Below are 26,878 nucleotides of genomic sequence, written 5' to 3' on the forward strand. Positions count from 1 at the left end.
TTAGATAAATCCAACTTTTTCTACTAAATGAATTACAAAATGGTCGCAGTCTGCTTCTGGAATTCTTTTTAATAAAAAAATTAATTTAAGCACCAAGTGCAACACATCCTCTATTGAGAATATTTTAACTGTTAGCTGAAGATGAGTTTCTGACTTGACTGAACAAAAGACAAGTCCTTGTATTTTTGGGGTGTGTGTGAAAACCCTCAAGCAAAGTATGGCTATGAAATTTTTAAAAGGTTGAAATTGTGGCTGCAGATGGTGTGTTTGTGTGTGTGGGAATGAATTTATATGTATGAAGAATTTTCACCTCTTCATCTGGCAGTGGCTACCAGAAGATGATGTCACCTTGAAGCTGATTGGTTGTTTCTGCACCTAGTGCAGGGAAGAGAGAGAAAGATGCCGGCACAAATCTCAGTGGTGGAGCTATGGTGTTTTCTGACAGTTTTGGATAGAATCTTTGATTGGTATTGAGAATCTATTGTGTGTGGCCATGTGAGGTATTGGGAGCATCCTAGTGTGAGGGGAATTAAGAGCTATCAGAGGAATGAGGCGGTTGATCTGCAAGCGGATCTGTGATTGTAAGTTGCAAGATCTGGGTGGAAGGAATGAGACAGGGAGTGTTGGTAGACACATTGTGGGAGGATGTGTAGCAGAAAATGCATGCATGAGTAGAGGAAAAGGGAGAAGCATTGCTCTTGGATAGCCTGGAATGAACTGAATATTATATTCATTTTTGTGAAGATGATGGACAGGAAATATTTAACCTGTGCAGAGAATTTTTCTTTTTGTGATGTTGACTGTGTAGGATTCATTTTTGTGTTTAATATTATAATGATAATTTCAAATCCAAAGGCAGTATTGTATAAAATCTTGTGGTGTTAAAATGCTTTTTATTTTTCTTTGTCATCTGTTTCCCATGCCACAGACAAAGGGCAAAATTAGTATTGATTTTTATTTCATCTTCTGGTAAATTTCTGTGGAAAGTGCAGCAGAGCAATTTTTTAAAAAACTCCTCTGTTCTCCTAAGTAAATTTATTTTATGTATCCTTTTGTAGATAAAAGCTTTGATGATGAGGAGTCAGTGGATGGAAATAGGCCATCGTCAGCTGCCTCAGCTTTCAAGGTTCCTGCACCTAAAAAACTTGGGAATCCTTCAAACAGTGCAAGAAAACCAGGTTCAGCTGGTGGGCCTAAGGTTGGAGGTAATATAAATCTACTCACACTCTGATATGCTTTTCCACCAAACCTGACATAGCGAGCACAAATCAAAGAACTTTGGAGGATGATTGTTTATTATATACAATTAACAAAGCTTTATTAATGAGTCCTTGGTTTTGCTTATTTGATTGATGTAGTACTTTAGCTGCTATATATGTGGGTATATAAGCATACAGTTAACACATAAAGGGCTACAAATGTTTCTGTCATAGAATGGGTGTCATAAATCAAATGAACGTGTCGAAGGTGGAAATCGGATTGATGAAAGTGCTGAATAAATGTGAGAGTCTCTGATAACTTTCAGGACAACCAATTATTGAAACAAACATGTTTATAAAATCTGCAATAGATTTGTAGAATTCAACTTGTAATGGAGGCCCACTCTTTTTTCAAATGGTTGAAGAACCTTGATGTACCTCAACAAAACAGAGGGGTGTGGGCATCTAGTACACCTTTAGAGTTTTTTCCCTTCTTAAACTGGATACATTAACTATGAAATATATTTAAAAAAACAGAAAAAGCTGAGCAATATACGAAACTGTTAACATGATTTATGTGTAATAGAAATAAGCAGTACATCGCTTGTTCTTATTATGTATGGAAGTTAATCATTTTAGTTAGAGAAATCTGTTTGTGATCTGTGGTATCAGACTCATTGCATGGAGTTCATTCTAATTCTATATCTAAGATCTAACCAGAAACTTAATTATTACTTCTTTTTCAACCATTTTTATCTAAGAATGAAAGTGAATATTTACTACTAGAAGGATGACAGTTGGCATATTTGCCTTCTCAGTATTCAGCAAATGATATAGTTTGGGAAAACATTTATTTCCATTTCTACTTTGAAGTACCTGAAAATTAAAAGGATCTGATTTCAGCCTGCTGAGGGTGCAATTTTTTCATTATGCCAGTCTTTAGATATTAAAAGCTATGAATAGCTAATTATTTTTAATAGTGGTTTTTTTTTTTTAGATAAGCCTCACTGTTTTGTTTGCTGGAACCTGTCTGCAAGATTTTTTCAATTCTAGGTTGCTCATCTAACATTGTCTGTTAAATGTGAACTGCCCAGTGAAAATGAATCGGCAAGATATATGTATTACGTGTACTCACCAACCAAGTTGTGGGGTTCATTAGCATACCAATAAGATACAACTAATATATATCTTTTCTCCCTTCCAATATAATAGTACTTTCTTGTTCACTGAAGATATTCTCAGAAGGTGATGATATAAGTACTGGCATAACAGTTCAATTTATGATGTCGGCGTGAACCAGGAAGTACATAAACAAAAGGATTTCACACAACTTGTTTTATTTTTTAAAGTTGCTTAATATTTACTTTTTTTGCCGAATACCTTTCTCATCCTGGTTCTCGTGGACATTTAGTACGGGTATCTAGACTTAATTAAAAATTTTAGTTTTGCTTTGTAGGTCCCTTTTATGATAAACTGATGTTTAAAAGGAACAGGATTGTACATTAAGAGCATTGGACTATTTTTTTTTCAAATGTTACACAGATGTGATACTGAACTGAATTTTTGAGATTCAAAATTCCCTCCATTACAAAGTAGGCAAAGTTCTTACCAAGATTTTAAAATTGTAATTCTATTAACTGTAGCCACTCTACTAGTATGATAAACAGTTAACCACTCTACTAAACTATCTAAAACTTCATCACAGAAGAAATATTAACTATAAAATAATAAACTTTAAATTGCTGAAACTTTATTTTGCTTTCTTTCTTTTCCTGATTGACTGCCACACTTGAAAAAACAAGTTTCAGGAAATTAGACTGTACAAAAGTAATAGCACTAGTCTAACAAAATTGAGACATGTCAAAAATAAATGTTTGCCTTTCCTATCAGTCTTCCCTTTTTAGTTCTGGAAACCTTAAAGGTGTTTCTTCTCTCGCTTTCTATATAGATTTAGCCAGTTCACATTGCTGTAGTCAAGGTTTTGAAGATGTTTTAAAAAAAAATTAGGCTAGCATATTTGATGGAATAACTTAGTCTTCTCTCAGAGAAAGATGATACAATTACTGTGAATGCAAAAATATTCCTAGTATACGCATACTGTTTCCCATTCATTTCAGGCTGGTAAAGATAACAGAGGTTCTTGGCTTTTTTGGTTTTGTTTTGGTTGGGTCTTGTTTACTGTAATCAGGCTAAGGATTTCTTGTGATCTTGGTTATGCAAAAAGGAAGTGTTGCCTCTAAAAGAAGAAAATTAGTCCCGGTGTACACTATAGAGTTAGGTTGATGCAAGGCAGTTTACGTCAACCTACCTCTCTAAGCATCTACACTAAAATGTTGCTCCCGCCAATGTAACTCAACCATTATGCCGACTTAATAACTTGACCTCCATGAGAGGCGTAGCACTTAGGTCTTTGTAGTTAGGTTGATGCTGTGTCAGGTTAGACAATGTTATTTATGGCAACTTATAGTGGTCTCCAGGAGGTATCCCACAATGCCCCATTATGACCGCTCTGGTCACGGTTTTGAGCTCAACTCTCTCCTTTTAAAGCCTCTCAAATTTTAAATTCCATTACCTGTTTGCTTTGCGTGGAGAGCTCACATAGCAACTGCCTAGCTGACCATGCCAGCTCCACGTAGCAACACGCTCCTACCTGGAGTACACAGAGGTGGTGGATCTCCTGGCTTTGTGGGGAAAAGAGACTCTGCAGGCACAGCTCTGATCCAGCCATAGAAACGCCAGTATTTATGAGCAGATCGCTCAGGGCATGGGAGAAGGACTACAACAGGGATATACAACAGTTCACGTGAAAATCAAAGAGCTGCAGCAGGTGTACCAGAAGGCAAAGAAGGCTAACAGTTGCTCTGGAGCGGAGCTGAAAACATGCTGCTTCTACAAGAGACTGCATCCTTTGTGGAGGCCCACTGCCTGTGGATACTTTGACGGGCTGGCCCCTGTAGTACATAGTGAGGAGGAGGTATTGGACGAGGAAATGGAGGAGGAGTATGGGGAACAGATTACTGGAGGATCCAGTGGTGCGGCAAGCCAGGAACTCTTTCTGATGCCGGAGCAGTTGAGCCAGTCCCTACCGTACAGAACTGGCGAGCTGATGTAAGGGAAGGAACTTCTGGTAAGCATGCAGTTTGCTTTGGTATTGCAGTTCATTTGCTATTTTTTTAATCAGGGTAGAAGATGTAGTGAAATAATCAATAGAGGAAGAGTTGCTATCTGCTTCTCGTTCCCTTATATAGTGAGGCAGAGTGGGTCCTGGGGAATGCACACTGGGATGTCCCATGAATCCTCCATAGAGATCTCAAGGAAACTTTCTTGGAGATGCTCTGCAATCCTCTGCTGAAGGTTTCTGGGGAGGGCTACCCTATTTCTTCCACCGTGGTAGGACACTTTTCCAAGCCAGTCAGCAATTACTTCAGCTAGCACCCTTGCAGCACACAGGCTAGCAGCATATGGACCCAGTCTGCGTCCAGAAGTGTGCAGGGGCTGTTCCCTTTCAGGGGTTACCCTCAGGAGTAAGATGCCAGCTAAAATCACCACCACTTGTGGAAAACAGTGCCATTATTCAGTTCAGTTGCCCTATTCCACATATGCTGGTGCCCGTGTGCTCCCCACCCCCCTTGTCCCAAACTGTCCCTTTCTCCCTGGACCGTACTCACTATGGCTGGAACTGCCACCGTGCTCTATGAATCCCAGCAGAAGTGAGACTGCAATAATTATAACTTTTATGGATCAAGGGGAGTGAAAACACTCACAATAATACCTCTGTGCATTTTGTCTTTTGCAGCTGGAAATGTGGCCTTGAGGGTCTCACCATCCACACCAGTGGAACAGTTCAGCCAGATGAGGAGAAGAAAGACAACATGGGACTACATGTTCCAAGAGATCCTGCAAGCCTTTGCTTGGAGGAGTGCTCTTCTGGACAGAATGGGAAGGGAGCGTGCAGAAAGGAGAAACATGCAGCAAAAGGACAGACGCAGGAAGACACGACAATGCTTCTCAAGTGCCGGACGGACATGATGGAGACTCTTATAGACTTCTGGTCTAAGTCACCTGTGGTGGTCATCTCCCACTGCAGCCTATTGAGAACTGCATTCTGGGACCTCCCTACCGATCCAACCCACCCCATATGTTCCAGGGCCACTGCAGTACCACTACCCCTCCACCCTGAGGAAAGAGTACAGAGAATCACAGCCGCACGTACTCTGACTGGAGAGAGTGAATGGTGGTGTATTGTTTGAAATGAGAATGAATGTTCTTTCCCTTTCAAAGGTTCTTTTCCCTGAATTTATATAGTTTCATTCAGTCACAATTGTTTTTGCATATGTTTGAAATAAACGTTTATTTATGGAAAATTAATTCATCTTTATTAGTTCACAACATAAGGTGGCTGGAGCTGACATCATTAAAAGATAAAAGCAATAGGTGCATTCACAATATTATATTATCACACACAGAGCACTCTTTACAAGGCTCGTACCAGGATGCTAAAAAACAATGCCCAGCAGAGCACAGTACAACAATAACACATTACTGTGGCTCACTATTGAAACAGTTTTTCAAAGCCTCCCTGAGCTTTATAGCTCCCTGTTGAGCTTTTCTTATAGCCCTGATATCTGGCTGCTCAGGCATTCCACCTCTGTGCTCCACCCTGGTGGAAAATTGCTTCACAGTTGTTATGACACGCACAGCAGGCAGCTATAACCATGGGGATATTTTTTTCACTAAAGTCTAATTGCATGAATAGACAGTGCCAGTGCCCTTTCAAATGGCCAAAGGCACCTGCAATAGCCATTCTGCACCTGCTGAGTGTATAGTTGAAGCGCTCCTTGCTGCTGTTGAGGTGGCAGGTCTACAGCTTCATGAGCCACAGGAATGAAGGGTAAGTTGGCTTGCCAAGGATCATGATTGGTATTTCCATATCCCCAATGGTAATCCACCGGTCTGGAAAGAAAGTCTTTGCTTGCATCATTCTGAAAAGCTCAGTGTTTTTAAAAATTATGCATAATGCACTATCCTACACTGAAGTTGGTAAAACATCTCTGGTGATCCACCAGTGCTTGCAATACCATAGAAAAGTAGTTCTTTCTGCTGATGTACTCGTTGGCAAGGTTGTCTGATGCCAAAATAGGGATAAGCATGCCATCTATTGCCCAACCACAGTTCAGAAACCCCATTGCTGCAGAACCACTCAGAATGTACTACACTTTGCCAAGCGTTACAGTCCTTCACAGCAAGACCCAATTAATGTGCCTGTATACTCGCATCACAGCAACCCCCCCACAGTGGATTTCCCAACTCCAAATTGATTCCCGACTGATCATTAGCAATCTTGTATGGCCAGCTTCCACACAGCAATTGCTTCTTCACCGTGAGTGCAGCTTTTTTTGGTGTCACTGTGCCGGAGGGTTGGGGCGAGCTCCACACACAGTTCCATTAATGTGTCCTTGCACATCCAAAACTTCTGCAGTCACTGCTTGTCACCCCAAACCTGCATAATGATGCAATTGCACCAGTCTGTGCTTGTTTCTCTGGCCCAGAACCAGTGCTCCACCATCTGTAACTGAGCTGAATGCCAACAACAATCTTGAATTGTTTCTTTCTACATCCATCAGCCTGCAAGGCATTGTTATATCCCTCGCAGCTTCTCTGGCAACTCTGAAAATGCTGAAGGACCAGGTGTGTTGTGTTCGTAAAGGTCAACACACCACTGAATAGCAGTGCTGGATGCATGCTTCTCACAGAGATGGCAAATGCATGGGTTTGTGGGGCTTTTGAAAAGAGGCACAAAACATTATAGGATGCAGATATTATGGGATGGAGAAAACAGCATCATGGGCCGTTGAAACCATGTTCTCATGTTCACCCATATGCGACTCAAAACAGCCTGTGCCAGATAATGGCAAATTGCAGAGTAAGATTGCTACCCATGGTACTCCACTCTCTGCTTCGCTGCAAGAGCTGCTTGTGAGGACACACACCACTGGCAAAAGGACCGTAGCGTGGACATGCAAAAGCAATTTAATTATTGTGGTGGCTGTATGTCGACACAACTTAGGTTGACTTAATTTTGTAGTGTAGACTTGCTCTTGGTAATAGTAGAAGATTTAATCTGATATGTGAGGCAGGAGTGCAAGCGGAATCTGTAGAGAAGTTAGTTGGCAACCTCTAAAGTCTCTGGAGAGCATGAGTGAAATCAGATTTTTCAGATGCTTATATTTGAGAGGCATTTCAAAGGAACAGAAGGCGCAGCTCTGTCAAAAAGGCAGTCAATCACCTGCCAAATTTTCAAGTCCATGCGTTAAAGCATGAAAGTGCCTGAGCTTCTCAGTAAAAATGTAAGATTTTTTTTAACATGGAGAAAATATTTGTCTACAATCTTATTCTCAGAAACAGCTGAAACATTTTAGCTGAAACCTGTATCAGCCATAGCACCCAGCATGGAAAATCTCAGCCCAAATGGTTCAAATTTGGCAAAGTTGTAAGCAGCTGAGCCCAACACTGCTCATAGTTTTACAATGAGCAGTGTTGGGCAACTTTAATAAATGTTTCTACCTGCATTGCCTTTAGTAACTAAGATTACAAAATTGGGGAAGAAATGTGTATAAACTCAGCTGAACAAGTTCTTGCTATTAATTTTGTTTCACTTAGGTTTAAGCGTGGTTGATTTTAGTTATGTTCAATTTTTTTCTTATAGAATTAAACCAGAGTGTAAAACGTTTACACAACATTTTCACTTTAATAGCATTGATTTAAAATTGCACCTTTAGCTAATCTGGTGCAAGCTTATTTTTATGCAAGGCCTTAGACAAACATAAGGGCTAGTCTACCAATGTAACTTACTTGGGTATAAATTGAACTGTCTCTTTTAAACTAATATAGTTAAACCAACGCAAAATGTTCTGTGGACACTCCTATATCAATTTGAATGACTTATTAGGTTTATCTTAAACCCATTCCTAACTGACTGACTTATACTAAACTGAAGTAAACCAGTCTTACATAGAAGCATCTATTCAATCTTTTTTTAACTGGTTTAATTATTTCTGTTTAGATTCACGCTTGAAGTTTTACTGATGCCACTTTCTTGTGTAGAAAGAAAACTTGTATAAGAGATGCACTATTTGGGGCAATATCCAATCACTAACATGCAAAAAGTACAGTCAAAATATATATCAATTCCTATTAACTGAAGCTAAGTCTATGCTACGATCTTTTGCTGGTCAAGGATGTGATGAGGTGTGATCTCTGACTGACATAGCTGGGCTGGCAACAGCCCTTAGTGTAGACACAGTTATTCTGGCAAAACTGCTGCTTATATAGCTTATTGCGCTCCTGTGTGTGTGTTTGGAATAAGCTTTACCAGCAAAAGCAGTGTTTTGCCAGTGTAAGCTATGTGCGCATTAAGGCCATGTCTAAACTGAGTGTTACAGCTCTATAGCTACAGTCCTGTAGTTATGCCACTGTAATGTAGGTGCATCCTACTGTGACAAGAGGGTTTTCTGTCGTTGTAGGAATTCCACCTCCCTGAGCGGCAGGAGTTAGGGCAACAGAAGCATGTCAACCCAGCCATGTCTACACCAGGGTTAAGTTGGCATAGCTACAGCACTCGGGGGGGGGGGGAAGAGCAAGGAGTACTTGTGGCACCTTAGCCTAACAAATGTATTTGAGCATAAGCTTTTGTGGGCTAAAACCCACTTCATCGGATGCATGCAGTGGAAGATACAGTAGGAAAATATATATGCACAGAACATGTGAATTTTTCATATTCCTGTAAAATGGAGCTAATACCCAGGTGAGTTGTGAAGATAAATTAATATTAGGGAAGCACTCAAATACTGTGGTGATGAGAACTATAGAAAAAGCCTATGAAGAAATTAATAGCTCTGTTTACAGCCCAACTTAAGTTACTTCACACTATCTGAAGGCTTTGAGCCACATATAGAATATCGAAGAGGAAGCAAAATATTGAATAACTTCTCATTAAGTAGGCACTGTCTGTTTTGAGGACTGAAGGAGGCAGGAGTTCTATGGAAAAAATAGTATGTAATGATGTAATTAGACTATATAATAATGCATATGTACAAGAGTACCAAATTAAAGTTGCACAGGTAACCTTAATTCTGGCATTTCTCAACTTTTGAGGCCTGGTCTACACTACGGGGGGTGGTGTGTCGATGTAAGATACGCAACTTCAGCTACGGGACTACCCTAGCTGAAGTCGAAGTATCTTATTCCAACTTACCTCCTGTCCTCACCGCGCGGGATCGACGGACGCGGCTCCCCCGCCGACTCCGCTACCGCCGCTCGCTCCGGTGGAGTTCCGGAGTCGATGGGGAGTGCGTTCGGGGATCGATATATCTAGATGAGACGCGATATATCGATCCCCGATAAATCGATCGCTACCCGCTGATACGGGTACCCTGAGTGCTTAACTTTGCAACTTCAATAATGTTCTTTGAATGTTGTGTTCTTGCATGTAATTTGTGAATGCACCAAGCCCTTTATCGTATATCAAGTTGTTTTAGCTGATTCAGAGGTTATTTAAGAGAAGACTGAGAACTTTTGAAAATATGAAATCAGAGTTCAGTACATACTTTAACTACTCCGTACTTCCCAAAAGCCTGTGAAATAGGCTTGCAGTTTGCTCTGAAAGTCAACAAATTTGGTGTATTTCAGACCAATGGAGAATGTAGCTCCAGAGCCTCCATTAATTGTATCTGTAGTGGCATGGCATCTAGAAATGGGAGTTCTTCGAGTGCTTGCTCATATCCATTCCAGTTAGGTGTGCGTGCCGTGCGTGCACGTTCGTCGGAAGATTTTTACCCTAGCAACTCCCGGTGGGTCGGCTGGGTCACCCCCTAGAGTGGCGCCACCATGGCACTGGATATATACCCCTGCCGACCCGACTGCTCCTCAGTTCCTTCTTACCCCCCGGGTCGGTCGTTGGAACAGTAGAGCATGGCTTAGCTGTCCTCCACTTCCCTAGCTTCTCCTTGTTCTTGTTCTCTTGTATATAGTTGTTTTAGTTATATAGTGGAATTAGTATAAATAGTTCTTAAATAGTTAGATTAGAAATAGTTAACGGGGTTTGGGCATTAGCCCTTCCCCGCACCCGGTGCCGGGGCCCATGCCCGGTTCACCAGGGTTCAAGCCATGCTCGGCCTGCAAGAAGCTGATGCCCACAAGCGATCCCCACGACTCGTGTCTGAGGTGCCTCCGGGAATCGCACGTATCAGATAAGTGCCGAATTTGCAAGTCATTTAAGCCGAGGACAAAGAAGGAGAGAGACTTTCGCTTAAAGACTCTCCTCATGGAGGCAGCTTTAAACCCTTCATCCTCGGCACCGAGTGCTGACCTCACTGCCAGCAGCGCTCCTCCGGCACTGGAACGCGCCGGCACCGCCAAGACACCGTGGCACCGGCCTTCTCTGGTGCAGGGTCCTGATCGGCACCGATCCCTCTCACCAAAGCAGAAGAGGTCGAAGTCTTCCGCTTCTTCGATGCCTTCGGTGACTCAGACTCAGCCCCGTTCGGACCGCCCGGCACCTACATCTGCTGCGGCACCGACGGCTGTGGTACTGTTGACTCTGGTCCCGAGAGGGCCGTCGAGTCCGGTACTGGAGAGCTCCTCGCCTGTGGTTGAGCTTACGGTCCCGTCTACGCCTGAGACTTTCTCGGCTGCAAGGGACCTTATTGCCATGACGGAGTTGGCCTTGCCTCAGTCCGCGGCACCGCCGGTGCGGGTAATACCTTCGAGAGGCAAACTGGCAATGATGACACCCCCGTTAGTTGCCTCGGCAGCCCGGCGCCGATCCCGATCCAGGTCCCGGCGCCGTTCGCCTTCTCATGGCCGCTCACGATCCCGACACCGCTCGCAGTCCCGGCACCGATCGCCGTATCGGTACCGGTTGTACTCGCGGCATGGATCGGCATCTCGGTACCGTTCCAGCTCTTGGCACCGAGACTCTCGCAGCCGTTCCCGCCGGAGTCCGTCGAGATCCAGGTCGACCTCCCGGCGTAGGGCCGGTCGCAGGTCCCGGTCTCGCTCTCAGCACCGGTACGACTCCAGGCACCGATCCCCAGCACCGAGGAGATCACCAACGGTGGAGAGGGCCTCATACTATCGCTCGCCCCCCCCCCCCCCGGCCGTCCAGACACCCGTCCGGGTCTTCACAGGCCGGTAGTGCGTATGCCCATGATGCTGATGTGCCTGCTGCATTGTTCCACGAGCCATGGGCTCAGGATCAGGGACCTCAACAGTGGGGTTTCTGGACACCGTGGGCATACCATCAGGCCCAAGGTGCACCTCCAGGTCCATCGGGCTCTGTCACCACAGAACATCGGGTGCCGGAGGCAACGATAAGCCGTCCTCCTCCCTCTCCTGTAGAGGAAGTGTCGGCCCAACCTCAGGACTCTCAACTCCCTGGCGAGGCACGACCCTTCCACCATGACGAGCCCTCGACCGACGCACTTGTCCCGGGTCTCTCCTCCTCTTCCTCCCCGGATGAGGCTGTAGCCGGAACCTCATCTGTCGGCCCTCCCCCTATCGACCTGCGTGCCCACCAGGACCTCCTCAGACGAGTTGCACAAAATATGAACTTGCAAGTCGAGGAGGTACCGGAGGTGGAGGACCCAGTGGTGGACATTTTGTCATCTGATGCCCCCACAAGAGTGGCTCTTCCCTTCATTCGGACAATCCAGGCCAATGCCAACACGATCTGGCAGTCTCCGGCCTCCGTCCCACCTGCTGCACGTGGCGTGAAACGTAAATATATGGTGCCCTCCAAAGGCTATGACTATTTGTATGTCCACCCCCCACCTTGCGCTCTCGTTGTCCAGTCGGTTAACGAGAGGGAGTGCCACGGACAGCAGGCTCCAGCCCCTAAATCTAAAGACGCTAGGCGCATGGACTTGCTGGGGCGCAAAGTCTATTCCGCAGGGGCCCTCCAACTCCGCGTGGTGAACCAACAAGTCCTCCTTAGCCGCTATAGCTATAATACCTGGGCGGCGGCGGACACATTTATGGAATTGCTCCCCCAGGACTCCCGTCAGGAGTTTGCAGCTCTCCTAGATGAAGGGAAAAAAGTGGCTAGAATGTCCCTACAGGCTTCCCTAGACGCTGCGGACTCAGCGGCCAAGACGCTAGCTTCAGGGGTCACTATGCGACGTCTCTCGTGGTTGCAGGTCTCAGGCCTCCCCCCGGAGCTCCAATATACAATTCAGGACCTTCCCTTTGAAGGCCAAGGTCTCTTCTCGGACACAACTGACCCGAGGCTGCAAAGCCTTAAGGACAACAGGGTCATTATGCGCTCATTAGGTATGCATATGCCAGTAACGCAGCGCAGGCCCTTCCGCCCTCAACCACACTGCCCGTACCCTCAGCCCAGGCAAAGACAAGACCTTGCCAGAGCGCGGGGCAGGACTGGTCGCCGACAGCAGTCGGGCAACCAAGGGGGCCAAAACCGAGGTCCCTCCAAGCCTCCCACAGGGCCGAAACCTTCCTTTTGAAGGTGCGCCTGAGGGCGTTGTACCAGTTTCTTTAAAGGATCCGTTCCTGCCTTTCTCCAACCGCCTCTCATTTTTCCTCGCTGCGTGGTCCCAGCTAACTTCAGATTGCTGGGTCTTAGGCACGCTGGAATTTGGGTACCACCTCCAATTTATTTCACGCCCCCCCCTCCCACCCACCCTCCTCGTCCTTCTTCAGGGACCCCTCTCATGAGCAATTCCTCCTTCAGGAGGTTCAGGCGCTCCTTGCCAAAGGAGCCATAGAGGAGGTGCCAGACCACGAGTGGGGCAAAGGGTTTTACTCCCGCTACTTCCTAATCCCCAAGGCAAAGGGAGGTCTCAGACCCATCCTGGACCTGCGGAAACTGAACACATTCATGATAAAGTTGAAGTTCCGCATGGTATCCTTAGGGACCATTATCCCATCCCTGGATCCCGGAGACTGGTATGCCGCCCTTGACATGCAAGATGCCTATTTCCACATAGCCATCTACCCACCTCACAGAAGGTTCCTCCGGTTTGTAGTGAACTGACAACATTTTCAGTTCGCGGTCCTCCCCTTCGGCCTCTCTACAGCCCCAAGGGTATTCACGAAGTGCATGGCTGTAGTCGCTGCCCATCTCCGCCGCTGTCGGGTACACGTGTTTCCGTATCTGGACGACTGGCTCATCCGGGGGACCTCCGAGGCGCAGGTGACCCATCACGTCCGCATTGTCAAGGACCTATTCCTACACCTAGGCCTACTGATCAATGCGGAAAAATCCACTCTGGTTCCCACACAGAGGATAGACTTCATTGGCACTACCCTGGATTCAAACCTCACCAGAGCCTGCTTACCACTGCCCCGGTTTCAGGCAATGGTGGCCATCATCCGGAGTCTGCAAGCTGTTCCGTTAACTACGGTTCGCACCTCCCTGGGTCTCCTGGGTCACATGGCGGCCTGCACGTTTGTGACAAAATATGCCAGGCTACGCCTCCATCCCCTCCAATCGTGGTGTACCCACCCCGCAGAGACGCCATAGACATGATAGTCACCATTCCCCCGAGCGTCTTAGACTCCCTCAAATGGTAGCTGACCCCCTCCCACGTCTGTACAGGGCTGCCGTTCCATCCACCCCAGCCCTCGGCGTCCCTGACGACGGACGCATCATCTCTCGGTTGGGGTGCTCATCTCGGTCATCTACGCACTCAAGGCCTTTGGTCACTCCAGGAACTGGCCTTGCACATCAATGTCCGGGAGCTGAGAGCAGTCCGCTTTGCTTGCCAGGCATTCAAACAGCATTTGCAGGGCCGTTGTGTGTCAATATTCACTGACTACATGACGGCCATGTACTATATAAACAAACAGGGTGGGACAAGGTCCTCGCCCCTTTGTCAGGAGGCCGTGCGACTCTGGGACTTCTGTATAGTCCACTCCATAGACCCTGTAGCGTCCTTTCTCCTGGGGGTTCGGAACACACTGGCGGACCGCCTCAGCAGATCCTTGCTCTCTCACGAGTGGTCGCTTCGCCCGGACATTATTCTTTCGATCTTCCAAAAGTGGGGATTTCCCCAGATAGACCTATTCACGTCCCGTGAGAACAGGAAATGCCAGATGTTCTGCTCCTTTCAAGGCCTCTCACCGGGTTCCATGGCGGACGCCTTCCTTATCCCGTGGACGACGCACCTGCTATATGCATTTCCACCGTTTCCCCTCGTCCACAGAGTCCTGCTCAAAGTACGCAGGGTCAGAGCCCGCTTGATCATGATCGCTCCAACGTGGCCCCGGCAACACTGGTACAGCATGTTGCTGGACATGTCCATAGCGGACCCCATCCCCCTTCCACTTCACCTGGACCTGATAACTCAGGACCACGGCAAACTACATCACCCGGACCTACCGTCCCTCCACCTCACAGCATGGCTCCTGAGTGGTTGACCCAGTCCGAGTTGCGTTGCTCCGCCCCAGTGCAACAAGTGCTCCTGGGGAGCAGGAAGCCTTCCACTAGAGCAACATATTTGGCCAAGTGGAAGCGTTTCACGTGCTGGTGAGAAGCACGGCACGTTCTCCCAACCGAGGTTTCCATTCCCACCATCTTGGACTACCTTTGGTCTCTTCAACAACAGGGCCTAGCACTGTCATCTTTGAGAGTACACTTGGCGGCCATCTCTACCTTCCACCCAGGAGACACTGTCCGCTTGGTTTTTTCCCATCCTATGGTATCTCGATTCCTCAAGGGCCTGCAGCGTCTATACCCACAGGTCCGCCGCCCCGCCCTGACCTGGGACCTTAACCTGGTTCTCGCCAGACTTATGTCGCCCCCGTTTGAGCCGTTAGCAACTTGCTCCCTCCTCTACCACTCCTGGAAAACCTCCTTTCTCGTGGCCATTACATCGGCGAGATGAGTTTCAGAGCTTCGAGCTCTTATGGTAGACCCTTCCTATACTGTATTCCATAAGGACAAGGTGCAGTTGCGACCACATCCGGCCTTTCTCCCCAAAGTGGTATCGGCCTTCCATGTTAACCAGGAAATTTTCCTTCCTGTCTTCTTTCTGAAGCCGCATTCATCCCTCAGGGAGCAACAACTGCACTCACTCGATGTCCGTAGAGCTCTCGCTTTTTACATCGAGCGCACAAAACCCTTCCGCAAAACCCCACAACTCTTCGTTGCGGTGGCTGAGCGGATGAGGGGCTTTACCCGTTTCCTCGCAGAGGATTTCCTCCTGGGTGACATCCTGCATCCGCACATGTTATGTTTTAGCTCATGTTCCGCTGAGCCACATCACTGTGCACTCTACCAGGGCTCAAGCCTCATCTGCCGCTTTCTTGGCTCACGTGCCTATACACGAGATTTGTCGTGCAGCTACCTGGTCCTCGGTCCATACCTTCGCCTCCCACTATGCCCTGGTCCAGCAGTCCAGGGATGACGCAGCCTTTGGCTCCACGGTTTTACACTCTGCGACATCTCACTCCGACCCCACCGCCTAGGTAAGGCTTGGGAATCACCTAACTGGAATGGATATGAGCAAGCACTCGAAGAAGAAAAGACGGTTACTCACCTTTGTAACTGTTGTTCTTCGAGATGTGTTGCTCATATCCATTCCAAACCCGCCCTCCTTCCCCACTGTCGGAGTATCCGGCAAGAAGGAAGTGAGGAGCGGTCGGGTTGGCAGGGGTATATATCCGGCGCCATGGTGGCGCCACTCTAGGGGGCGACCCAGCCGACCCACCGGGAGTTGCTAGGGTAAAAATCTTCCGACGAACGTGCACGCGCAACGCGCACACCTAACTGGAATGGATATGAGCAACACATCTCGAAGAACAACAGTTACAAAGGTGAGTAACCGTCTTTTCTCTCGAGCAAGCAAAACCAAAAGCCATTTAGGACTTTATAGGCCAAAACCAACATCTTAACTTCCACCGTGGAATCAAAAGGCAGCCAGTTCAGATCATAAGAAACTTGTCATGTATATTAGAATAATAGAAGACTAGGGTTGGAAGAGACCTCAGGAGATCATCTAGTTCAACCCCCTTCTGAAAGCAGGACCAACCCCAACTAAATCATCCCAGCCAGGGCTTTGTCAAGCTGGGCCGTAAAAACCTCTAAGGATGGAGATTTCCACCACCTCCCTAGGTAACCCATTCCAGTGCTTCACCACCCTCCTAGTGAAATAGTTTTTCCTAATATCCAACCTAGATCTCCCCCACTGCAACTTGAGACCATTACTCCTTGTTCTGTCATCTGGTACCACTGAGAACAGTCTAGATCCATCCTCTTTGGAACCCTCCTTCAGGTAGTTGAAGGCTGCTAACAACCCACCCCCCCCTCGTCTGCAGACTAAATAAGCCCAATTCCCTCAGCCTCTTCTCATAAGTCATGTGCCCCAGCCCCCTAATCATTTTCATTGCCCTCTGCTGGACTCTCTCCAATTTGTCCACATCCTTTCTGTAGTGGGTGCTCCAAAACTGGACGCAATACTCTAGATGAGGCCTCACCAGTGCTAAATAGAGGGGAATAATCACTTCCCTCAATCTGCTGACAATGCTCCTACTAATACAGCCCAATATGCCGTTAGCCTTCTTGGCAACAAGGGCACACTGTTGACTCATATCCAGCTTCTCGTCCACTGTGTAATCCCCAGGTCCTTTTCTGCAGAACTGCCGCTTAGCCAGTTGGTCCCCAGCCGATAGCAGTGCATGGGATTCTTCCATCCTAAGTGCAGGTTTCTGCACTTGTCCTTGTTGAACCTCAACAGATTTCTTTTGGCTCAATCCTCCAATTAGTCTAGGTCACTCTGGACCCTATCCCTACACTTCAACGTATCTACCTCTCCCCCCAGCTTAGTGTCATCTGCAAACTTGCTGAGAGTGCAATCCATTCCATCATCCAGATCATTAATGAAAATGCTGAACAAAACCGACCTCTGGGGGTTGAAAATGGAGGTTTGTTATTTGTTACTGGAGGTTCTATGAGATACGTGGTCTCTATTTGATTCTAGGAAAAAATATTTGATATGACGTCCCCTATTACCAACACTGAACAAGGAAGAAGAGTACAGTCCATGAATAAGAACTGTTATAATTTTCTGCCTGCACATTCTCAGGATTCAACAGAAAGACTAGACTCCCGCTGGATGAAGATAAGGAAATCTAGATATTATTAGAGGAAGGCTGAAGACCATCAGTTTTCAGCCTCCATAGCCTCCAACCATTTGGCATAGCTGCTGTGCTCTTAGTAAGGGCCCTTCTCACAGTTGGTCCAGGATACCAGCTATTGTTATCCAGACAAATCAAAGTGGAAATAACCAGTCTCCAACTCTCTTCTTAAGCTAGTAGAAAAAATTTGGTCCCATTTAAAGAAAGGTGAAACTTCTTGTATCTTAATGCAGTTCTGCCAAGCACTTAATTGCAGCTAAGCCTGAATACAGTAATCTGATGCTTCTGTCAGCCAATAATAGCATCACACCAATATTAGTCAGTAGGGTAGGACCAAGGGAATCAGACTGCACCAATAAAATATGTACTTTTTCCAAAAGGCCTTTGACTGCTTGGCTGAAAAAGGGATGGGGCTGTTTCAGCATCCCTACTTAAATTACTTAAAATGAAGATTTACTTTAAATATGATTTTTAAATACACTATTAATTTGTGTGGTACATGTTCAAGGAAAACCTGTTTTATTTCAGTAGATAGTGGAGGCATTCTGTACAAGCCTGTTGTATGGTGATGGGTTTCAGTTGGTTTTTTGGCAGAAAATGTGGTTTCAGCAAAAATGATTTTTTTCACTGTAAAATGTTGATGGGGGGGAATTTTTTTATGGTAAAAATTGAAAAAAATATTTTATATTAGGTTAACAAATTTAAATGTTTCAGTTTGAGGATGTTGAAACAGATTAAAGATGAAAACAGATGTTAGAATATTAAAATTTCCTATATATTAGAAATTCAATGTTTATCAGTTCTATTAAATTTTTCACCTTGCCCATCTTTTTCACCCAAATAAGGATTACAGTGTAACTAAAGTTAAATATAAATTGAATGTATTTGAACTAGAAAATCTTTGTAAATTTGAAATGTATTCGACACCAATAAGCAGTTGATGTGGGTTTTTTTTTGGTTTTGTTTTAAAACTTACATAGGTGCATCTAAAGAGGGAGGAGCTGGAGCTGTCGATGAGGATGATTTTATTAAGGCATTTACAGATGTTCCTTCTGTACAGGTAAGATATTGTCATTCATGCTCAATTTTATTTTCAGAAGAAATGTCTTATTTCTGTGTGTTTTGATTTGCAATTCTTTGTGACAACAAGCTTCTTTAATCTTTAATTTTTTTCTAATTATCCTTTATTGTCATGAAATGATCAGCCTTTAGCTGGGCATTGTTAAATTTTCCCCTTCAAATTATTGCCAGTGCCTGCACATACATACTAAAAATGGGTGTTGGCTTCCATTATATTTTTAGGCTAGAATTAGAAGTTAGCTGTAAGATTTGTTCTGCACTGAACTTTGGTATATTGGTCTGGTCTAGGGCATTAATATTATTTCTAATATAGGCAAGGGATAGTTTGTGCTGAGGATATTAAAAAAACAAACCAAAATAGTGTTGTTTAACAGCTTTCTTGTGTAATTTGAGTCATGGAGGGTTTGATTTTTTAAAATAAGTTGACAAGAGGTTTGATTCACATTGCTAATTTCCTTTCTGTTCTTTGTGAATAGTGGATTAAAATTTACCAAGATATTAACTTTAGGAGTTGTTTAATACACTCATACAATGCCTGTGTTTACATATGTTGGTTATTACTTGTGTTCAAAATGAACATGTAAACTTTCTGTGTCATGGTCCCTATCATATGAATAGGTACCCTCTTTTTAAAAAAAAAAAAAGTGAAAATATGTATTTTTTTGATACAGCAGCTAATCATGGAAATATTTGCTTTGGAAATAAATGCAAATGTATAATTGAGTCCAGTTTTGCATCATAATAGGATCGATTCCATCATCATTGCATTGTTCCTGGTAAATAGTATCAGATTAGTCGTTAAGTTTTCCATTGATGGTTATTTCCCAGCCTCTCTTGGAAACTCTTTGTTTCAACTATTAGTTACTAATTAACTTTTTATTTTCTTTTCAGGTTCAAGTCCATTATTATTTTATTAATCTTTTCCCAGTAACTGCTGAGAGAAGTGACCTTGTTCTCATTGAAGTGTTATTTTACATGTTTAATGCTGATACATGATGTGAATGAAAGAAGACATGATTTTATGGAAAATCTAGGATTGTACTTAATTAAATGCTGAACTAGACAAATGGTTTAAAAAGCAAGGCTAATGTTTTCAAAGTTGGTGCCTAAAATTTAGGACCTGAAACCAGCACACCCAGATAGATTTTCAGAAGTGCTTATTTCTAACAGAACTCTTTTGAAAAGTCTAGCCTCATACCTGGGTGCCTAAATTACGGGTGCTGAGTTCTTTTTGATATCTGAGTTTTAATTAAGTGGTCTGAATTATCAGAGTGCTGAACTATAGATATTTGGTGCTTGTGGTTGGGCCATCTGTTAAGTGCTCTCTTGTTGGGGGAAAAAAAATTACCTAAATCCCCAACGTATAGTAGAACACTGAGAACTCATTGCAGGCTGTGATTACCATAAAGGATCCTGTGTATGACTGATCCACAGTGGTATATAGTGTTCCTTCCATATGACAACACAGCTGTTTGTTAGGTATACTTCTGGGGACATCTATAGGCAAAGGCGCAGCTGACCATTTTTGTGAAGTGAATAGTTTATTGCAGGTATCTCCATAACACCCTGGCCCCACCCTTAAGCAAATCTTTGCAGAATTTCAACCCTTATGCTGCAAGTTTCCCCCCTCCCCCTCGTTTACATCTTGCTCCTGCGTGGATGATTTTGAATGCAAATACACCACTCTTTCTTACTAGCATTTAGTAAGAACCACAAACCAAAGGGCGGGTACCAACCAGATCCATCCAATGGTTCCGACTTACTCTTATGGGATCCTTTGAGTACTAGACCTGGATCTCCCAATCCACTTCTCAGGGGCTCCCCAGACATCAGGGAGGGTCAAAACCTGTATCTCATTTGAGGATATTTTCACTCTGTTGTAACCACAATATTCTTTTTTGTTGGTCCTGGATCTCCTTGGAGACATCCCTACACCTGAAGAAATCACCTTGAGAGGAAGAAGATCCTCTCCTAATGTGTCCACAACTCATAACGTCCTCCCACTGGTATCTATGTCACCACCAGGAGATCAGGAGCCTATTATTTCATCAAGAAAATCTGTCGTTCAAGATGATGCTTCCCCCCTCATTGTGCCTGACTGGCCAAGACAGTTCTGGTTCTTGGAACTCCTGAGGATTTCAACCCATCCTCCCATCAACATCTGACCACTGCCAGATCTGTTGACACAACACAATGGTACAATCAGGCACCGCAGCCCAGGACCACTACAACTCAAGGCCTGATATTTGAATAGGGATCAGATGCAGAGCATACATGTTCAGTGGCAGTTCAATCCATTCTTAACCAAAGGAGGATGGACTCTATCAAGAGAAGCTCTTTGACCAAGTGGAAGTGCTTCTTTTCTTGGTTACAACACCACCAGCCATCTCCAGATCTTCTGTAATCCCTGTTTTTGTAGAATACCTGCTTACCCATAAGACATCAGGCCTCTCTATCAGTTCCCTGCAGGTCCACCTTGCAGCAATCAGAGCTTTTCATCCTCTAATTGAGGACTATCTGTACTCAGCCAATGATGACTAGATTCTTGAAGAGACTTATTAGAACTTTTCCAGCAGTGGTGAAACCAACACTTCAGTTGGACCTCAACCTTACCAAATCTCACTTCGAAGCATTAGCCACCTGTTCTTTGTCCCATCTCTGGGTGAAAGTTGTCTTCCTAGTCACCATCACATCAGCCAGGAGGGTGAGCAAGCTGGGAGCACTCATGGCAGACCCACCATACACCATCTTCCATAAAGTCTGTCTTTGCCTCCAACTGAAGTTCATTCCTAAAGTCATTTCAAAGTTTCACATGAATCAGACTATTCACTTATCGGAATTTTCCCCCGAACCATATGCCTCTGATGCAGAGAGAAGGCTTTAGTCCCTAGATGTCTGGTGGCCTTTTATCTACAGAGAACAAAAGCAATTAGAAAGACACCTAGGCTTTTTATCATATAGTAGAGTGATCAAGGTCTAAAGATCTATCTGTGCAGAGACTCTCTAAATGGATCTCAGGCTGCATGGAGGAGGTGAAAGTCCATTCAGTTAGAGCTCAAGCAACCTCTGCAGCATCTCTGCAAAACGTACCTTTACTAGATGTATGTAGGGTGGTGACCTGGAGCTCCATACATGCCTTTACAAGACATTACATGTTAGTTTAGACCGGGGTGGCCAAACTGGCTCGTGAGCTGCGTGTGGCTCTTTTACAGTTAGTGTGGCTCCTGCCCCCCTTCTCCCCCACACCATTCTCTGCATACCAGACTTGGGGGCGGGGGGGAGAGCTTGGGGCTTCCGCCAGAAATGACTGGTGCCTGCTGAGGGTGGGGGGCACAGTTAAAAGGTTCGAGCCCCCAATAACTTGAGTCTCACATCCCCAGTCTCACCTTCCTCTTTCGCTCTGCGTCCCTTCCGCTCCCAGATGTTAGCTCTGCGTGGAGAGGTAGCGGCAAACAGCTGGGAGCTGCATGGAGGGTTCTCTGTTTTAGCTCCTTGGGGAGAGGCAGTAGTAAAAGTAATGGCTCTCCCTGCAGCTCCCAGCTGTTTCCCGTTGCCTTTACCTAAGGCACAGGGGGGCCCGGCAGCACATGACCCCACATGTCCTCCTCACACATTGCCTCTGGCTGAAGCCCCGTGGACAGCAGTACTACAGTCATACCATCTGCAGCCTCGCGCCCACGTCCTGTTTGACTACTGTTTACTAATCTCCCACATGTGGAATACACAGGGATTGTCACTCAAAGAAGAAATGGATGTTACTTACCTGTAACTGGAGGTTCTGTAAGATGTGTGGTCCCTATCTGAATTCCACTGCTCTGTCCTCTCTGCTGTGGATCATGACTAGATCCTTGGTAAGAATACAACTGGAGAGGCATTGGCCTGCTCTGCTGTTTATACCTTCGGTTCAGAGCACAAGGAGATTAGCTCCCATGTGCGCACCAACGGACACGGCTTACTAAAAATGTCTGGACTCAGACACATGTGAATACAAATAGGGACCACATATCTCAAAGAACCTCCGGTAACAAATAACAAACCTCCATTTTCAACATACTACCATTTTCCAACAACAACAAAATTTGTCAAAAAATTATTTGAAGTTGCTTAAGAGGAACTTACTCGGAACTCTGTCCCTGACCTGCTTCTCTCTGTTGGCTGGAGAAAAACCAGAACTTCAATTTAGCATATTTCATGAAGGCAGAAAGGAGCATGTTCTGGTTAGATCCTGGGGAGTAGAGAAGGGTATGTGAGTGGAGGGGGTGGAGTAGAGAAATCAGAAGGACTTCATTAACTTGATTGTATATGAAAGTGGGTGCTTTAAACACGTACATTTTCTTAAGCTTTTAATTTTCCTCCTTGTGAAATCTTCTTCCTTATACATGAACACTGGAATTGACAACAGTAGTTAACAATTTGATTTTTGTTTTGTCGAGTTGTTGGTTTGTTTGTTGGTCAGTCAAACTTTGATTTTTTTTTCAGGTGAAAAGGTAACCCAAACTGTGAAAATAGGGGCCTTCTTCAAAATATAGTTTTAAAAAGTGTAATAAATGTACTAAATGCATTTATTAAAGGAATGTACAGAAGGAACATTGAAAAAACCTAATTCTAGCTATGCATAACTGGGATACATATTACTTGCATAGATGTTACTGAGATTCTTAAAGTATTTTTCAAACAAATTGTTGGTTTTATTTGTGTTGTAGAGTGCCTAGCAATTCAGTCAGGGCTCTATTGAGCTAAGTGCTATATACACATAAGAAAAAGAAGTCCCTGCCCCAATATTATTTCCATAGTAGAACAATTTTATATACATACTGGGAAATTAGATTGAAATTTAATCACAGTAACATATTGACCTATTTCCTAAACATTTCACTCACAATGAATTGTAGCTGAATCAAAAAATTAAATTACTAAAATTAGTAAATCACTGGGGTTGGTGATTTACTTGTTCTATAGACTGAGACTGAAATCTTTCCTGAGATAAAATGTTTATCACAAAATCAACGTTACACTTTTGAATTTAGAAGGCCTTGAATGACAGTTGTGTATATAAATAAAAATTTGTTCTAAAATAAAAACTCTATTAGAATCTGACTATGTGGAATTTTGTCCTTAATGTTTTCAAAATTATAGTTCAATTTTTTTTAAACCTAAGACAATTGTTGTCCCTTTTCTCAGGTAAAGATGAAAATATTAAGTCTACATATTATTTGTTTTTAAACAGATCTATTCTAGTCGAGAGCTTGAAGAAACATTAAACAAAATCAGGGAAATTCTCTCAGATGATAAACATGACTGGGATCAGCGAGCCAGTGCGGTATGTTTTTTATCCAAACAGATTGTTCTAAAAAAGCTTTCACAAAATAGTGAAGTATTTACAATTGAGATTAATTCAAGACATTTTTATATTAGATACACTTTTAAAGATGGAATTGTTTTTCATATTTTTATGTGGTGGTGTATCATTACAATATCGGTTTGAAAAAAAACCCTGGAATATATAGAGAAATATATTTCTAACAGTGTTTAAGTGGTAATTTTTCCAAAGGACCTCTTCTGAGTCTCAGCGTGTGTATGCACAAAATTATGTGTACACACATATATATGTGCCTTGCAGGTAGTGACACTTGCCTGTAGGCTTTACATATTTTAAAAGCTCTGTCTCTGTGCAGTCAGGAGTATTGATAACTAACGTCTTAATTTTGTTGTAGCTCAAGAAGGTTCGATCGCTGCTTGTTGCTGGAGCTGCACAGTATGACTGCTTTTTCCAGCATCTACGGTTGTTGGATGGAGCTTTTAAATTATCAGCTAAGGATCTCAGATCCCAGGTGGTTAGAGAAGCATGCATTACTGTAGCGTAAGTACATGCTTGGTTTTAAATGGCTCTAGATCTAAATAAGGTATATGAGGTATATGGCTAGCAACATCAAGATTAAAAAAAAAAAAAAATACATCTCAGCTGTGCCAATGCACCGTCAGCTAAATATGTCTTGAGTTCTTGTGTACCATACCTGGTTGGAGGGTGAAGTCAGGATTTGAAGCTGTAGAACAATGCATATAATCTAAGGCAGCACTCTTCATTGTAACTGCGAGTATCTTCCATGATGCAGAAGATATGCTATATCTTGGCTGAATAAGACATCCGCTTGAAAAGAGAGCGTTTATATAAAAGAGCAGGGGAATATTTTAGTTAGTGAAATATTTTTACACTTAGTAATTTACTAAAACTGTTCTGAAAAGGTACATGAATGTATTGTGAATTAAGCATAGAAATAGTCATGTTAGATTTTAATTTTCTATTGAGAATAATTCATGTGCTTTATATTTGGGTAATGCCTTGTCAAAATGATTTGTTTTGAACAACAGATGAAGTCTTGAGTGACCTTCAGTGTATATCACTTAGGTTGGGACAAAGTTTATGTTCCCTTTAGATAATAAGTGCAATTCTTTCATAGAAAAGAAAATCACTTGTAAAAAAACAATGTCATCATTTGAGTTATGCATTTCAGTCCTTATGATAACCAAATTGGATGTGTTTACACATAACATTAATCACTATTTACTCAGAAACTCGGGTTCCAAGCCTCAAAACAATTACTCCTGGGTGCTTGTTACCATGACTTCAGTGTGGCTATTCATAGTAACAAGAACTGTGCCCTGTAGCATTTTCAGGAGCAGGCCCTTACATTTAATAGTCTAGTCAATTGATTGAAAATAGAAGTGAAATGAGGAACTTTAATATCATATCATATATACATGTAAGTGGTCAAATATATTTAATGTAGAGCTGTCAAGTAATCTCAGTTAACTCACGTGATTAACTCAAAAAACGTAATCACAATTAAAAAAAATAATTGTGATTAATCGCACTTAACAATAGAAAGCAATTGAAATTTACTAAATATTTTTGGATGTTTTTCTACATTTTCAATGTTGATTTTAATTACAACACAGAATACAAAGTACACAGTGTGCTTACTTTATATTATTATTTTTAATTACAAATATATGCACCGTAAAAATGATAAACCAAAGAAATAGTATTTGTCAATTCACCTCATACAAGTACTGAAGTGCAATCTCTTTATTGTGAAAGCATAACTTACAAATGCAGATTTTTTTTTTTGGTTACATAATTGCACTAAAAAACAAAACAGTGTAAAACTTTAGAGTCTACAAGCCCACTCAGTCCTACTTCTTATTCTGCCAAATGCTAAGACAAACAAGTTTGCTTACATTGACAAGAGATACTGCTGCCTGCTTCTTATTTACAGTGTCATCTGAAAATGAGAGCATGGCATTTATGTGCCAGATATGCTAAACATTCGTATGCCCCATGCTTCCATGCTGATGATGTGTTCTGCTTGATAACGATCCAAAGCAGTGCAGACTGATGCATGTTCATTTTCATCATCTGAGTCAGATGCCACCAGCAGAAGGTTGATTTTCTTTTTTGGTGGTTTGGGTTCTGTAGTTTCCGCATCAGTGTGTTGCTCTTTTAAGGCTTCTAAAAGCATGCTCCACACCTCGTCCCTCTCAGATTTTGAATGGCACTTCAGACTCTTAAACCTTAGGTCGAGTGCTGTAGTTACTTTTTAGAAATCTCACGTCGGTACCTTCTTTGCATTTTGCCAAATCTGCTGTGAAACTGTTCTTAAAACGAACATGTGCTGGGTCATCATCCGAGATTGCTATAACATGAAATATATGCAGAATGCGGGTAAAACGGAGCAGGAGACATACAATTCTCCCCCTAAAGAGAACAATCACAAATGTAATTGACACAGTATTTTTTTTAACGAGCATGATCAGCATGGAAGCATGTCCTCTGGAATGGTGGCTGAAGCACGAAGGGACATATGAATTTTTAGCGCATTTGGCAGGTAAATATCTTGCAATGCCTGCTACAACAATGCCATGCGAACGCCTGTTCTCATTTTCAGGTGACATTGTAAACAAGAAGCAGGCAGCATTATCTCCTGCAAATTGTAACCAACCTTGTTTGTCTGCGTGACTGGCTGACCAAGAAGTAAGACTGAGTGGGCTTGTAGGCTATAAAGTTTTACGTTTTATTTTTGAACGCAGTTTTTTTTTGTACATAATTCTATATTTGTAAGTTCAGCTTTCATGATAAAGAGATTGCACTATAGGATTTGTATGAAGTGAATTGAAAAATAAATTTTTTTGTTTCTTACAGTGCAAATATTTGTAATAAAAGTAGTGAGCACTGTACACTTTGTATTCTGTGTTGTAATTGAGATTAACATATTTGAAAAGGTAGTAAACATCCAAAAATACTTAAAATAAATAGTATTCTATTGTTGTTTAACAGCGCGATTAATCGCGATTAATTTTTTCAATCGCTTGCCGACCCTAATTTAATGTTCATGGTATTCTCAGAGATGCAAAAACAGAAATAGACATTTTTTTCTGTGGTGTTGGGG

At 43.4% G+C, this 26,878-nt stretch overlaps 1 protein-coding gene across 13 annotated transcripts in view; it reads left to right on the plus strand.

The window, feature by feature from the left end:
* CLASP2 (cytoplasmic linker associated protein 2) overlaps positions 1 to 26,878 on the plus strand; it is a 282,235-nt gene that overhangs the window by 102,550 nt on the left and 152,807 nt on the right. For all 13 annotated transcript variants that reach the window (XM_045007895.1, XM_045007896.1, XM_045007897.1 and 10 more), the window contains exons 8-11: positions 1,059 to 1,205; positions 18,332 to 18,411; positions 23,659 to 23,751; positions 24,146 to 24,291. In XM_045007895.1, the coding sequence (XP_044863830.1) occupies positions 1,059 to 1,205; positions 18,332 to 18,411; positions 23,659 to 23,751; positions 24,146 to 24,291 (466 nt within the window). The remainder of the gene's footprint in view (positions 1 to 1,058; positions 1,206 to 18,331; positions 18,412 to 23,658; positions 23,752 to 24,145; positions 24,292 to 26,878) is intronic.

Source organism: Mauremys mutica, chromosome 2 (assembly GCF_020497125.1).
Source record: "Mauremys mutica isolate MM-2020 ecotype Southern chromosome 2, ASM2049712v1, whole genome shotgun sequence".
NCBI lineage: Eukaryota > Metazoa > Chordata > Testudines > Geoemydidae > Mauremys > Mauremys mutica.